Below are 16443 nucleotides of genomic sequence, written 5' to 3'. Positions count from 1 at the left end.
TCCAGTTTGTGTTACTTTTGTTGCTAATTCCTCCTGTCATCACTGTTCTCTGGAGGTCACACACACTCTCCCTCTCTGTTTCCATCACAAACATGCACACGTACAAGCCTTATTTGATGCTTTGACACGCATTAAACTTGTAACAAAATTGTAAATATCTGCACCCAAAAAGATATTCACCAAATTGGCAGAGGTGAAAAGAAAACTCAAAAACAGTTTTTGCTTCTAAATGCTGAATTCCTGTAAGTACATCTAAAAGAATCTATACATATACAGTATATCTCAAAAGTGAGTACACCCTTTAGATTTTTGCAAATATTCTGTTATATCCTTTCAGGGGATAACATTATCCTACTGAAACTTTGATATAACTTAAAGTAGTCAGTGTGCTGCTTGAATAACAGTATAGATTTATTGTCCTTTGAAAATTACTCAGTACACAGCTGTTAATGTCTAAACAGCTGGCAACAAAAGTGAGTACACCCCATAGTGAACATGTCTAAATTGTGCCCAAAGTGTCAATATTTTGTGTGACCACCATTGTTATCTAGCACTGCTTTAACCCTCCTGGGCATGGAATTCACCAGAGCTGCACAGGTTGCTTCTGGAATCTTCTTCCACTCCTCCACGACGACATCACGGAGCGCACGGATGTTGGACACCTTGCACTCCTCCACCTTCCTCTTGAGGATGCCCCACATGTGCTCAATTGGGTTTAGGTCTGGAGACATACTTGGCCAGTCCATCACCTTAACCTTCAGCTTCTTCAGCAAGGCCGTTGTCATCTTGGAGGTGTGTTTAGGGTCATTATCATGTTGGAAAACTGCCCTACGGCCCAGTTTCCGAAGAGAGGGGATCATGCTCTGCTGCAGGATGTCACAGTATATATTGGAATTCATGTGTCCCTCAATGAAATGCAGCTCCCCAGTGCCGGCAGCACTCATGCAGCCCCAGACCATGATGCTGCCACCACCATGCTTGACTGTAGGCAAAACACATTTGTCTTGGTACTCCTCACCAGGGTGCCGCCACACACGCCGGACACCATCTGACCCAAACAGGTTTATTTTGGTCTCATCAGACCACAGGACATGGTTCCAGTAACTCATGTTCTTGGATTCATTGTCTTCAGCAAACTGTTTGCGGGCTTTCTTATGCATCGGTTTCAGAAGGGGCTTCTGTCTGGGGCGACGGCCATACAAACCGATTTGATGCAGTGTGCGGCGTATGGTCTGGGCACTGACAGGCTGACATCCCACTTCTGCAACCTCTGCAGCAATGCTGGAAGCACTCGCACGTCTATTTTTGGAAACCAACCTCTGGATATGACGCTGAGCACGTGGACTCAACTTCTTTGGTCGACCCTGGCGAGGCCTGTTCCGAGTGGAACCTGTCCTGGAAAACCGCTGTATGATCTTAGCCACTGTGCTGCAACTCATTTTCATGGTGTTGGCAATCTTCTTATAGCCAAGGCCATCTTTGTGAAGCGCAATAATCCTTTTTTTCAGCCGCTCAGAGAGTTCCTTGCCATGAGGTGCCATGTTGTCCAGCATTCAGAGAGAATTGTGCCCAAAACACCAAATTTAACAGCCCTGCTTATCATTTACACCTGAATCCTTGTAACACTAACGAGTCACATGACACCAGGGCGGGAAAACAACATCATTGGGCACAATTAGGACATGTTCACTATGGGGTGTACTCACTTTTGTTGCCAGCTGTTTAGACATTAACAGCTGTGTACTGAGTAATTTTCAAAGGACAATAAATCTATACTGTTATTCAAGCAGCACACTGACTACTTTAAGTTATATCAAAGTTTCAGTAGGATAATGTTATCCCCTGAAAGGATATAACAGAATATTTGCAAAAATCTAAAGGGTGTACTCACTTTTGAGATATACTGTATATATATATACAATCTATTTACCATGTTTAGTTTGTTTACCTGCAGCTCTAATAACTGTTTTTGGTCAAAGTCCGCTCTTGTTATTTGCGTGTAAGAATAACAAAATGTGCCGTATTTTATAATGCTCTGCACGCTATTAATGATTAAGCATGTTTTACAAATGGGCTCCCATTGGGCGTTTAGTATGCCTGATGTGTAAATACATACTGTGGAACTGTATAGGCATTTGCCTGCGTTGTCTTGTGCTAGTTGATTGGCAGCATGTCGTGTGTGCGTGTGTGTGTAAGTGTGGTATGTGTGTGTGTGTGTGTGCGTGCGTGCAGGGGTCGTGGAGAATGTTAATGGCGTATGAGCAGTGAGCAGGCCGGGGAGAAAGCTATCTGATGGTGTTGTATGAGTGACATTGCTTTCCATAAATAGACCCTGTGTGCATGGCAGGCAGACAGACAGACAGACAGACAGACAGACAGACAGACAGACAGGATGGGCAGAGGGAAGACGGGATGAATGGTTTCCTTCCAACGCCGCAATATTCCCCCTCTTCTCTTTGCTTAGCTCAGCTCATCTGAGCAGCAAAGCAGGCAAATGTAAAGAAAACAACTAAATAAAAGTGTGAACAAAAAGGCTGCGTCACGCAGAGGAAATGTTCTCTGCACCTCTTCAAACTTTACATCAGATTTCCCTAAAATAAATGACGGTGTTGCCAGAACAGCAGCATTTCCTCAGTGCGTTGTAGCCCGTTCATATGGCATCTTTGAACTTCAGCTCGAGCTGAAACCACACACGCTGCTAGGTAGCTGACATCACTCCCTGTGTGAACTAATGGTTGCGGTCTCCACTGAAAATGCAAGGCTACTGAGTTTTCTGCAGTTCATTTATTCATTCAGGTGAAGGGGAAGCAACTTTCTTTTTGTATCTCTCTCTCCCACATATTGTTGAGATTTTACTCTACTCTCATCTCACTGCTCTCAGTTACACTGGAGGTAAGGTCAGTCATTTCACAGTGTGAGATTTCCACCTTTTGTAGTAGAGTCAACACTGTTTTTATTATGTTTTGGATGTGGAATTGTGAATGGGTTCAATCAGCCAAAAAGGGAAATAGCTCCGTGCTTTAGTTATTTCTCATCTGCGGGTCTGCTTCCTCCCGCCACCTTCTCCCTCTCCTGTCTCCTTCGTCAGCTGGCATCCTTCTCCATGACATTTCCTCACTCTCTCCATTTCCCTTGTCTTTGAAACTATTATTTTCTCGCTCTCACACACATACTGCTTCAGTGACACATGCTTACTCACCAACTCGGTTGTGTGTGAACGTGCGCTCCCTGTGTGTGTGTGTGTGTGTGTGTGTGTTGCAGACATTTTTCCCAGTTGCACTAGCGCGGTAATTAACATGGGTGACCCCAACACTGTTATTGGCTTCAGTCCTGGGAGAGAGGGATGAGGGGCGAAGGAGGGACAGTGGAGGAAAATAGAGGTGGAAGGTGGAGGGTGTCCGCTCCCATGCTCCTCTAATCTGTAGCTCACAGGACGAGCTGGGGATCGGACTCCTGCAGAGAAATAAATGTAGATGAAGAGAGAAATGCTTTAGGTAGGAGGAACGAGGAAGGAGGAGAAAAGGGGGGGAAAGAAATGCTTTTTTTGGTGTGAGGATCTCAATACATTTGCTATGTAATCCTCCTCTCAGCGAAAGTCCATCGCTGCTGCATCATGGCCCTCTGGGGAGGACAAGCAAAAGGGGGAGGTGACGGGGAGGAGGAGAAAGAGGGAGGAGAGACTGCGAGGAGAGACAGAGTTAATGACAGGGAGGAGGAGAGAAAGAAAGAGAGTGAAGGAGGAGAGAGGACACTGAGACGTCAGGAAAAGTCTTTCAAAAATGTTTTTTATCGGCCTTCGGAGATGTGTGTGACTACAGTAGTTGATGGATCCATAGATAGAAGGGAAATAAATGAGGAAAGTGTTTACTGTACAGTTTTTATAACGCATGTATAGACAATACATAATGAAATGAGGAGAAAAGGAGACACAATCTGGGAGAAATTAGCTTAAAAAAGAGCGTTAGGCTTCTCTCCAAGGAAAGCAAATCAGATCAAATGTACTATTTTAGGTTTATATGGTCCACCAGTCAAATAATGCCCGAAAAAAATGCCTCTTTGTTGACTCTCTGATCTGCACATAGTACGTCAAGTACTCGAAAACTTAATGCGCTCCATTAATGGTGGAAACCAGTTAGGGTGGGGCAGCCTCTTTTTTTTTTTTTTACTAAACTGGAATTCCTCCTCTTGCCAAAAAAGGGATCGAGAGTCAAGGGCAGTATGTTTTACGGCAGGTAATTGTGGCTCTTCAGGGAGAACACCGAAAAGCACAACAAGAGGATTAGGTTTGATTACACATTTAACAACAAGCAACCCAGGTATCAAAGAGAAATTCTCGAACCTGTTCAAAGCTGAGACATGGCAGGCACATGGTGACATCTGCTCTCAGTCATTTATTTATCAAAGGTAGGTTTGATCTCAGAGTTTATCCTGGTCTGTTGTATTACAAAGATGCAGATAAATAAGGTGCTTAAAAAAAACCGTGAATGGGAGACTGAAAATCAGACACAGTTAAAGAATGGGAGCTCGTGTCAGATCTCAGCGTTTGGTCAAAGTAAGTTTGTCCTTCAGTGGATGACGTAGATGTCAGGTGTAGATCCTGAGGGACAGAAAGATAGTTACAAGGTGGTTCGGTGACTTTTCTTACACACAAAACAGTGGACATATCGCCCAAACTGTGAACTGTTTGACTTGTTTGACCACTGGGCAACAGATTGTGTTTCGATATCTTCTTTTACGATATCTGAAATGGCGCTTTGAATAGAAGATTCAAAAAGGAAGATGCTAAAGGACCCAGATGAGAGGGTGCAGGCAAAACTTTTCACTACAGCCTGAAGTAAACCCATTGATGAGAGGAACCGTCTTTGACTCTTATCGTCTCTGCTTATCCTTGAGAGGACAGCCGCAAAGATGATACCTAACAGTTCTCCTTGAATGATGACAGACACTTAAGAAACGAGAGGCAGTCCTCAGCACACGTCTCCTCTGTCCATTGTCTGCCTGTAACTTCTGTTAGACTTAGTTCAAACCCGATGATAACAGTCACCGCAGTTAAACAGTGATTTCAATGTAGTCTTTGTCTCCTACTGTGCATGCTTCATCCCTATCAGCAGCACGTTGCCGATACAGTGTGTTTTATCTGTTTAGAGACAGACGCGTGAACACACACACATTTCCCTGTGTGTTGGTGAAACTTCTGCTGTAGGCTCTGAACGTTAATCTCAGCTAAGGAGGGGATCACAGACATACAGTATATAAATCATTTGGTGCCATCCTAACATGTTTAAATGGCTGTCAGCGTTTCATGGTCGTCCTCTGGGAGAAAACACCCCTGATAGCGTGTTTCTATCTCTGAGCTGACGTGTTGCCGTGCTATATACAATGAGCTAGCAGGAGACCTACTGCTGCCACTGCCGCTCTCTCAGGAATGTTAGCAAGGAATGACAATGAGTGTGCACTCCGTGTGTGTGTGCGCGCTTGTGCGCGCTTGTGTGCGTGTGTGTTTGCGTGTGTGTGTGTGTGTGTGTGTGTGTGTGTGTCTGTGGTGCTGTTCCTCCTGGCTTTGTTTGTTGTGTTCAGTGATGCAGGCTGCTTTGTGTTCTTGCTCCCTGTTTGTGTGTGTGTGTGTGTGTGTGTGTGTGTGTGTGTGTGTGTGTGTGTGTGTGTATGTGTGTGTGTGTGTGTGTGTGTCCAGTAGTTTGACGACAGTTACACACTGCCCTCTAGTGTTGGCAACTGTAAAGGCAAAGAAAACCCAGATGACTGGTACTCTTCAATATCTTTCTCTCTCTCTCTCAAGAGATGGAGAACAGAGAAGCATAGGAGAGAGAAAGAGAGAAAGATAGAGGAGGGAAAAGCGCGAGAGAGAGAGAGATACAAGAGCGAGCGAGAGGGGAGGGAAGATGAGGGCGAGGCAGAATAAAAAAAAAAAAAAATAAGCAAGCGAATGTAACAAGCGCGAAAAGAGACCAAAAAAAAGAGCGGACACACGAGAGATGCGATGAGAAAAGAGAGAGAGAGAAGGAACGCAAGGGAGAGAGAGAGAGGAAGCGCGAGAGCTAGCGAGATCGAAGGGCGAGACAGAGCAGAGCGCGAGCGAGCGGAGAATGAGAGAGGAGAGAGCGACCGAACGCGAAGAGAGACGAAAGAAAGAGGCGAGAGAGAGAGAACAAAAAAGAGAGAAGAGCGAGAGCGCGAGAGCCAGGCGAGAGGCGCCCCGCGAGCGCGAGAGAAGCCCACCGCGAGAGAAGCGAGAAGAGAGAGTGAAGGGAGAAGCGACCGCGCAAGAGAGGATCGCACGGAGCCACAACCGACCTCAACCCAAGAGCTCGCGACGCGAGCGTCGCGCTGCGCGCGCGCGCGCAGAGCGCTCGGAAGAGTCGCGAGGCGCGCTCGAGCGAGGCCCGCGCTCGAGAGCTATCGCGCTATCTCTCTCTCCCTCGAGATCGTCAATATAGAGAGCCACCACATCGCTTAGATCTAGAGATCCAAGCTAGAGCCCTTTCTCAGCCTAGAGCTAGATCCCACCTACTCTCGCGACCCCCATATATCCGTGAGTCTAAAGAGAGCATCCCTATAGGCCAGAGAAGGATCCTCTCGATCACTTGGCCAGTCTCTCTATAGTCGTATTTCTCCTATCTCTATCGCTTCTCTCTCTCTCTCTCTCTCTCTCTCTCTCTCTCTCTCTCTCTGTGTTCGTGGTCCATCAGGGGCAGCAGTGTGGGTCTTCCTTAAGCTGAAATGAGTGGTGGGGAGGCGAGGGGGTTGTGTTGATGGGTTTGTGGTACTGTGCCAAGCTGTTATCTCCTTAGCCGGGTAGAAAATGATTTTATTAATTGCTTCATTTAACGCTCCCCATGTCCCCCTCCTTCTTCCCCTCTCCTACACTCATACACAAACAACACCACGCAAACACACACACAAACGCACACACTCCAACGAAGCTACTTTTCAAACTCGCCCTGCGTACACCTCTGACAGTTATAATGTTCTCTCTCTCTCACTCTCTCTGCAGGGACCTGTAGTGAGAGCAGTACGGCTATAAAGGCCATATGCTGGCCCATTCAGATGTAATAGCAGGAAGGCCCAGAGAGGCCCAGCCAGAGGAGCTATGCTCCATTATGGCACATTATAGAGAGGAACAAGAGAGGAGCACAGTGTGTGTGTTTGTGTGTGTGCGTGTGAATAAAATTGTGTTTTGCAGTGCAGGGACAAGAATGTGTTCATACAGCCACAAAACACAGACCCCCCCCCCACGAGACAAACTATTGAATTTTAGGGTTAAGACTTGGTTTTTGGGCAAAGTTGGTTTAGGATTAAGTTAAGGTTCCTGTTAGGGCTGGGGTTAGGAATGTAGTGGCAATGGTCACGGTTAGGGTAAGACGCCAGGAAATTAAGATAAGTCAGTCGTCCGAAGTGACAAAAACTAGATTGTGTGTGTGGTGTGTGTGCGTGTGCAGCAGACTGCTGCAGCTGAATCAGTGCAACCAGACTCCACAGGGGTGTCTTGTTAGACATGCACACACACTTACACACACACAGACGGGCACATCAACAACAATAACCTCTGAGGTCAGACAGAGCTAGCGCTGCATTAGCCCCAGTGTGAACCTGCTGAGAGATGGAGCGAGCCAGTACAGCTGGTGTTAACCACCCAAAACATACACACACAGAGTGGCAGAACAACCACAGTGGCACCGGTACAAACGTCGTAGCTGTGCCAACACATCCAGAGTACACTGTATGTACAACTAAATAAACATTTCCAGATTGTTGAATAGATTATTGACCGGCTGCATGTTGTGAAGCTGGTTAATAAGTGGCTCCATTGAAGACTTGACTGCTTCTCAGATGAGCCGGTCTCACCACAATGAGATGAATAGAATCAATGCAGCAAGAAAAGTAAACTGCCATGTCTGAAAGGAATAGTGAGAATGTGTCTTGAGAGCCCTGCTGCTCAACACTTGTGCCTTTAAGAAAGGACTGTGAGTCCATGAATAAGTGCTTCTGCTTATGAGCACTATTGTTTCCACGTGTATGTACAGGCTCATCTCTCCTGCCAAAGCTCTTATACGGTGTACCTGGCAGCGCAGCGGCACTGTATCTGCGCCCGTGGGAACACACTTGTTTCATGCCGTCAGTCAGGCATGTTTATTTTGCCACTGTAGCAGCGCCCACAGGTTCCTGGTGCTCAGCTCTGTCGGCACTCCACCATGCCAGCCATGCCAACAGAGCACTCACACTGGGAGGGCAGCGCAGTGGGCAGGGTGGGAAAGTGAGGGCGACAGAAGGGGGTGGAGGGGGAGAGGGGGAGTGAGAAAGAGGAAGGAGAGATGTAAAGGGAGTGTGAGTGTTTGTGTGAGACAAGAGAGTTGCAGGTATCTGTGCAGCTGCCTCCTTTAGGAAAAATGAAGGTGAAGAGGTGGACAAGTCTAGACAGTTACGTGTGTGTGTGTGTGTGTGTGTGTATGTGTGTGTGTGTGTGTCTATGTGTCTGTGTGTGTATGTGTGTGTGTGTGTGTGTCTGTGTCTGTGTGTGTATGTGTGTGTCTGTGTGTGTGTGTCTGTGTCTGTGTGTGTGTGTGTGTGTGTGTGTGTGTCTGTGTGTGTGTGTGTGTCTATGTGTGTGTGTGTGTGTGTGTGTGTCTATGTGTGGTGGTGTCTGTGTGTCTGTGTGTGTGTGTCTATGTGTGTGTGTGTGTGTGTGTGTGTCTATGTGTGTGTGTGTGTCTATGTGTGTGTCTATGTGTGTGTGTGTGTGTGTGTGTCTGTATGTGTGTGTGTGTGTGTGTGTGTGTGGTTAGTGACTTTAAGTAATGTATTAAGACATAATAATATGTGTTTGTGTGTGTGTGTGTGTGTGTGTGTGTGTGTCTGTGTGTGTGTGTGTGTGGTGTGTGTGTGTGTGTGTGTGTGTGTGTGTGTGTGTGTGTGGTTAGTGACTTTAAGTAATGTATTAAGACATAATAATATGTGTTTGTGTGTGTGTGTGTGTGTGTGTGTGTGTGTCTGTGTGTGTGTGTGTGTGTGTGTGTGTGTGTGTGTGTGTGTGTGTGTGTGTGTGTGTGTGTGTGTGTGTGTGGTTAGTGACTTTAAGTAATGTATTAAGACATAATAATATGTGTTTGCTGGTTGTTTGAGGTATTTTAGTTTTTTTTGTAGCTTATAAACAATTTAATATATTTGGTTTTAGAAATGTGAATGTTGTGGAAACGTGATGTTCTTTTGACAATTTAGAATTTAACAAAATAATCACTGGATTAATCAAATCTAGTCATATTAAAAAGAAAATGTTAAATCAATAAAGAAAAAGTCTAATCTAGTCTTAATGTGTGTACATGTAACTACTTCTTCATGTTTGCATGAAAAGGTGAATGCAAAATTATGTAAACATGTCTACCAGTGTGTGTGTGTGTGTGTGTGTGCTTGTGTCAGGTTGCACATGAGTAATCCCCTAATCCTTTAGCTTTCACTATGATGTCAGACACACACCTGTTGAATTAACACCCCTCAGCAAACCCCCTTCAATACATACATACTGTACATGCACACACATATTCGAGCCAGCACACACTCAGCACCTGAGAGAAGAAGATCCTGCTTTCAGAGAGATCTCATATTCACACTGATCAGTGTGCAGTGTGCACACTCGGTTGCCAAACACACACACACACACACACACACACACCTGTAATGTTACCTGATAGCAGAGTGCTTGACTGAGGCTCTGGCAGACTCGTAGATAAGCCTGGTCTGACAGTGGGTGGTCCTTTTTCTCCGTATTGATGAACAGGTAGTAACAGTTCTCTGTTGGAGCAGCTGCTGCTGGAGTCAGATGAGGTTACTGTAGGAAGAGACAGCGAGGTCAAAGTTCACTGATACTGTATTCACTTTAATGTGCTTAATACAGTGTTTGTTGTTGTTGCTGTTCTCTCGAGAAACAGGACTTTCACTTCCAAAATACAAACTGCAGTTCACATACCAGTAATTGAGTGTTTTTGAGAGACATATTTATTTTCAACCTGGAACACAATTTTCTATGGTTTGCCATAATTATGTTTGATTGGGTTCAAATATTTGGCACAAATCGAGCACCAAAATGAAGCTTGCCTTGGCCCTTGACTGTATTGGACAGCAGTGCCTTTGTCAAACTGTATCAAGCATCATCATGGCAACATTTGGAGAAAAATAACCAGAATGATCCTTTGGCACGACAACATGATTGTGATTGAATGTTTATTTAAGTCCACCTCATGAATTGATCTGACCCTCATCCTGTCAATTAACAATTCCTTTACATGAAAATCGATGTGAACCTCTCCAAATGTGACAAATCTGCTTACATGCTTTCCTTGTCGATGGAACAGAGTAGATATGATAGTTGTGCTGTAATTACTGTCTGATTGTAATGACATTTAAAGCTGAACTACAGTGATTTCGACCACTAGGGGGCGGAGAAAAATGGCAAAGGAGTTTTACCATTGTATATTTAGTTACCTCCTTACACACTCAGCTGAGATACAGCAGCGTTATAATCCCGTTGGAGTTGGGTCTCTAGCCATTTAATGCATATAAGTCTAATATTTACAGGCCTTGTAGCTTTAGCTTAGAAAATACTCTTTCTACATGTATGTTTCTGCACCATGTCATGCCTCGGAGGTATAACTGGGGGTGGGGTTTGCAGCACTATTTTCACCATTTCAACAACCACCGAAATGATACTGAATCAAACATTGCAGTCGAGAAGAAATTCCAAACCACATGAGAATATACCTCGTAATTAAATTCTTAAGAGTTTTTTTTTATGGCTAAGTGAAATTTCTGGTCGATTCACCCCAATTCCCCCCCCCAAAAAATGTGTTGCACCTCTGCTACTTGCACGACTTGTAACAGAAGAAATAGTCGCCATGAAAACTGGTGACTTTGTGTTTGTACGCTTTTGTTTTTGTTTTTTACGAGGTGAACATCACAAATCGTAGCATTTTATTGACATCTTTGTGATTTTTCTTCACCAGGGTCCTCCAGGATCTCAGCCCTCCCCACACACGCAGCCCCCCCCACACAACCCCAGTAATCCCATGATGGGACCTCACGGACAGGTAAGACGGAAACACTTACACTCCTCCCTCGACTGCTGCGATGTAGCTCCCTCTCTAACCCCTCTCTCACTTTCTCACACTCACTCACTCACTTGTTCACTCGCTCACACAACAACAGTGTACACAGCTCCCTTGTTGTGCTCGCAGACAGGACAGCGCAGCATCCACGATGGTGAGTTGGATGAATAATTTAGCTGTGTTGGCCCAGCTGTAAGGAGCGGAGGTGCATCTGGAGGGCCTTCTCTCTCCCTCAGCCCAGCACTCACCATCCCATAGTCCATCAATAGACCATTAATATTGCAGCACAGCCTGACACAGTGCAGCTCTTCGTGCAAAAAAGACCTACCACAACACGGTCAGGAGGAGGAGAGGAGAGAAGGTAGACAGGGAAGGGAAGGAGTAGGAGAGGAGGAAGGAGGGAACAGGGTTAAAAAGAAAACAGTAGTAAGTCTTTCCTCGCCTCAAGGGCTAACTGGGATTATATAATTCGTCCTCCACTTGCCCCAAACACACACACACACACACACACACAGACACACACACACACACACACACACAAAACATACAGTGCATAATTACTATTGAAAGCTAGTCTCCTGCTGAATTTATGTTGTCTGTGCTTATCTCTGTGTGAAAATGATGATATGAACATTATTCTGCTGTTCAAGCTCCGTGACAAAAACACACAACTCTTACCCAATCGGCATTCAAATCAGCATGTTTCCCCTTGATACTAAAATAGTTTGATTAATTCTTATCATCTGACTCTGAAATATGGCTCACTGGAGGTGGGTATTTGTAGTTGCAGCAGCGTATACTCTCATAGGTAATTCTGAAAACCATCTGTCTGGGGTGCTTTACATTATTCACTAGTTGTGCGCCGGCTCTGTGTGTGTGTGTGTGTGTGTGTGTGTGTGTCTCGGCCAGCCAGCTCATGTCCCCTCTCCGCTGAAACATCTGTGTGGATCTTCACTTTCTGTTATGAATTACACTATCCAGGCTGCATTTTTCGTAACTGGTGATGCAGACACGGTGGGAAAATGTCCAGCGCACGTGCACAGCTGCACAGCTGCACAGAAACAGACAAACATTAGGATGTAGAACAACTCTTCTGCTCGTACGACTTCGTCCGCCCATCCAACTTGCGTCATGTTCCTGATCGTTCCTGCTCCACCTGCTTCTCTCCTGTATTGTTCTTCCAGTTCAAGTGTATGCTCTACATGTTTCCCCCTCTCTCCTGTCTCTCCTTTACCTTTATCCTAATGGATTCTACCACCTGAGGTCTTACTTTACCAAACTTAACTACAAGCCCCTCCTTCTGGGTAAACGTAACAAAACTGCTCCAGAACATTATTCCTCAACACAATAGCTCCCCCTGCTGACATAACACTTCCTTATTGGGCAAGTGAGATACAGAAAGTGAGGATTACTCGTTCCACTACCGACAAATATAAATGTTATTTAGGTTTGTGTGTGACTGATTTATGTGCTGCTTCTGAAGTGCAGATTTGTCCAGTTACACTAAAGGAGGTGACATTTTATTAAGATTGTAATGATATTATAATCCTAATATTAGTTTTTACTAGTCTGTAAAGATCTGGGGCCTAATTAATTCAAATGCATCTTAAAAGAGAGAAGCAAGAGAGAGATGTAAACAATAAACAAAAGACAAAATGAACACTTTATTAATCTTAAACCACCAGACAAACAGTGGAGCGAGATTTATGAATGTGCGGTTATTAAGCTTGAATTTGATGTTCACAGAGCTAATAATGACAATGGCAGGCGGAGACATGTACACTGTGGTGGTCTGTGTGTTTCATCTCTATTCATGTCCTTAGAAATCAAATCACCTCTGCAGCACTCATTTACCAAACCCTCCTATAAATAGATATTGCCAATTTAACTTCTTGAGTATCTAACCCTACATTTCTTCTTTTCTTTTTTACTTGCGATAAGCAAACGTTGTGCAATACAGCACATTGATTAAATCTTCATAATTTGAGCTGCTGTCTTTATAAATAAGACACTGGATTTCATGCTAATTCAATGATATGTTCACTGTGTTGGAATTGCACTTTAAAACGAGGTCACGGGCAAAGTTATTTGCGATCTTTTAAGCCCCATCTATCAAAAATGATAACAAGCGTTCTGCTCCTGATCATCCTGAAATAAAGTCATTATCGTCCTTCTCGTGTCCTTCCTGCAGCCATTCATGTCTCCGCGGTACCCAGGCGGCCCAAGGCCCTCCCTCCGTATGCCAAATCAGCCTCCTGGGAGCATCCCCGGATCACAACCTCTCCTACCAAACAGCCTGGACCCCACCAGACCTCAAGGTATTGAAACACGTGGTGTTATTGCAGACTCTCAGAGTAATCTCATATTGGCTTCTGATTCCTCGTTTATGAGATGATTATTGATCCAAACAGAGCTGTCATTCTAACAAGCTGCACACTTTCACCACAGGACATCCAAACATGGGAGGTCCAATGAGAATGAATCCCCCTCGAGGCATGGGAAGCATGGGCCCACAGGTAGGCACCAGTGGTATTACTCATACGGAATGAAAACTAAAGGATTGTGTTAATAAAGTCATGACAGTGGACGGTATCCTTCAGCACTCTGCAGCTGCCACACAGACAGATTTGGTGCTTGGAATGTCAGTTTATGAACAAACCCAATGTTCATTAAGGGCTACCATAAAAACAGCCATAATGTCAAACCAGCAGCCTATAAACTGCATGCAGATAAATCGTCTTTGCTGAAGAGAAACTTTGGTTCTGCCAGCCTCGTAACTCTGTCGTTAAAAGTCCGAAGCGCTCTGATGATTAGCTTGGCTCTAACCAGAGCTCACCCGCTGCTCACGCCAGTTCTACAAGTTAAATCCTACTTGTCGACTCCCACCTAGGGAGACAAACAGAGGAGGAATTGTCAGACAGCCCTGAATAAGCGGCCACCAACACATTTTGACCAGAAACGGTGCCAATTTGTGCTCTGTTGGTCTCCCTTTTATCACTTTCATTTTGGTCGATGTGATTCAGTGTAATACATAAGATGCTTAAACAACAGTGTCCTTTTGAATTACCGTTACCAGACAGCTGCTTCATTCTGCACCCAACCACCACCCGCTCCAACATCACCTCACACACACACACACACACACACCTACACACACCTACACACACACACACACACACACACACACACACACACACACACACACACACACACACACACACACACACACACACACACACTCTCTCTCCCCGTGCCCCTCGGCCCCTCTCTGTGCCACCCTGGCTCGGTGACTTTGGCAGTGAGCGTACCAGCAGCTGGTGAGGCATCTGCTCGACAAGTGTAATCGTCTGCTGAACAAAACTCTTCCTCTGAGTGGAGCTGCTCTCTGGCCTGCCCCCCTACTCTCTCTCTCTCTCTCTCCCTCTCTCTCTCTCTCTCTCTCTCTATGTCTGTCTTATTCACACGCACACACACACACACACACATACACGAGTACACACAAGTAGTGGCAGCCAAACCCGCTTGCTGGGCAGCCATGAAAACATACACGCAAACACACAGAGGGGAGCATGGTCACACACACGGAGACGCACAACATACAGACGTACACAGACACACTCACACACAGCTGTCCACTTTCACACACAGCCCATGCATCACATAATTAAACACTAGTTAGGGGGAGACATGATGGTCGCTGACCTTCATTAAGATTCAAACCTTTAGACAGAGCAGGTGTGAGCCGCAGTGCTGACTGTGTGCTCCTCTCTTTGTGCAGAACTACGGCGGAGGGATGAGGCCTCCTCCAAACTCCATGGGCCCAGGGATGCCGGGCATGAATATGTGAGTAGATTGAAAATAAGTTTTTAAATTAAATTAAGTTTGTGAATTATGCTGCCAGAGAAAAGCCTAAATTAAAGGTCTTATTTGTGTTGTTTTTACAATTGTTGCTAGCAGTTATGAGAACATTTTCTCACCAAGTCCATTGCTGAGATGTGGGCACGTGGCACTGCATTAAAAATAATGTGTGTACGCACAACTACAGCGAGTACGCTGTGTCAAACTTTGAACCGTGAATTTGCTGCAGCATTAAGTTTTGTTCAATTCTCCAAATACTGCTCGTGTTTCTGCCCTTTTGGACTGATTTGTCCCCAGATCTCAGGATAACGTCGGTGACAAAAGAAACTATCACTCTGCTATCCCCAACAGGTTGTGAAAATGTTAATCCCCCCCCCCCCCCCCCCCCCCCCCCCCTTAAATAAAAAGCCCCAGTAAACTGAATTGATTGGACAACATGTTAGAACGATCCTGATTTACTTACAAACATCTTAATTGACAGATGATGCTATCAGAAGGAATTATATTAGGGATGCTCGTGAAGGTGAAAGTGCAATGTTACACACTTAAAATGTGTGCATATGAACTGAATTATATTTATACACTTATAAAATCCTCACACGTAACATGTGAGTAATGACAAGCATCTCCTGTGATGCATGCAACCAAGACTTTTCTATTAAATATCTCCATCTTCTCTGTTTGCTTCTCCAGGGGTCCTGGAGGAAGAGGTCCCTGGCCGAACCCCAACTCCAACTCAGTGAGTCACACTCTCTTACATCTTCGTCTCCTACATGACTGAGTGTGTTTACAGTAACGGTGTCTCATGTTTTGTTTCTCCTCGGGTCTATTCTCTCCACAGATAGCTTATTCATCTTCATCTCCAGGCAACTATGTGGTAAGTGTCCCGTCATGGGCTCGTGTTCGACCACGGGCCATAAATTACCTGTCATGCAGTGATATCTAACAGGCTCGCTGCCATCTAGATGCACTCGGCGCTCATTTCTCTTTTTCTCTCGCTTTCTTCACCCCCTCAGGGCCCTCCAGGGGGAGGCGGCCCACCAGGAACTCCCATCATGCCTAGCCCCGGAGGTGAGTTATTCACTACAGTTTCCCTTCTGATTTCTACTTTTATCCTACGTTCACTGAACAAGGGCTATTTCTAAGAAACACCAAACCTGTTCTCTGTCAGATACACATCTCTCCTTCAGAGGCAGTGACGGCACTTTAAATGCTTAAGGAATTGATCCTTTAGGAATCTATAAGTGAGAAGATATTGCACTGAGACATATGCATACATGCATTATAGAGATTTCGGTTGGAAGTGTCATTTATTCCCAGTTTAGGCACAGAATATTCTGGTCTTGTTAGCTGTGCTCTCTCATTTTGGAGACAGTGGTTTGAAAGGGAAGCAGAAGCATGTCCGTCTGCAATTAAAGGAGAGATCTGTCTCGGCTTTGACCCATCAATCTACTGTCTGCGTGGAGGATTA

At 45.2% G+C, this 16443-nt stretch overlaps 1 protein-coding gene across 2 annotated transcripts in view; it reads left to right on the top strand.

Annotated features, from left to right (window-relative positions):
* The window catches only part of ssbp4 (single stranded DNA binding protein 4), an 82460-nt gene that overhangs the window by 60086 nt on the left and 5931 nt on the right, over positions 1-16443 (top strand). For both annotated transcript variants that reach the window (XM_029429743.1, XM_029429744.1), the window contains exons 6-12: positions 11013-11096; positions 13306-13432; positions 13563-13630; positions 14893-14957; positions 15666-15711; positions 15814-15849; positions 15989-16043. In XM_029429743.1, the coding sequence (XP_029285603.1) occupies positions 11013-11096; positions 13306-13432; positions 13563-13630; positions 14893-14957; positions 15666-15711; positions 15814-15849; positions 15989-16043 (481 nt within the window). The remainder of the gene's footprint in view (positions 1-11012; positions 11097-13305; positions 13433-13562; positions 13631-14892; positions 14958-15665; positions 15712-15813; positions 15850-15988; positions 16044-16443) is intronic.

Source organism: Cottoperca gobio, chromosome 4 (genome assembly GCF_900634415.1).
Source record: "Cottoperca gobio chromosome 4, fCotGob3.1, whole genome shotgun sequence".
NCBI classification, from domain to species: domain Eukaryota; kingdom Metazoa; phylum Chordata; class Actinopteri; order Perciformes; family Bovichtidae; genus Cottoperca; species Cottoperca gobio.
This window is presented reverse-complemented; position numbering and strand designations above follow the sequence as displayed.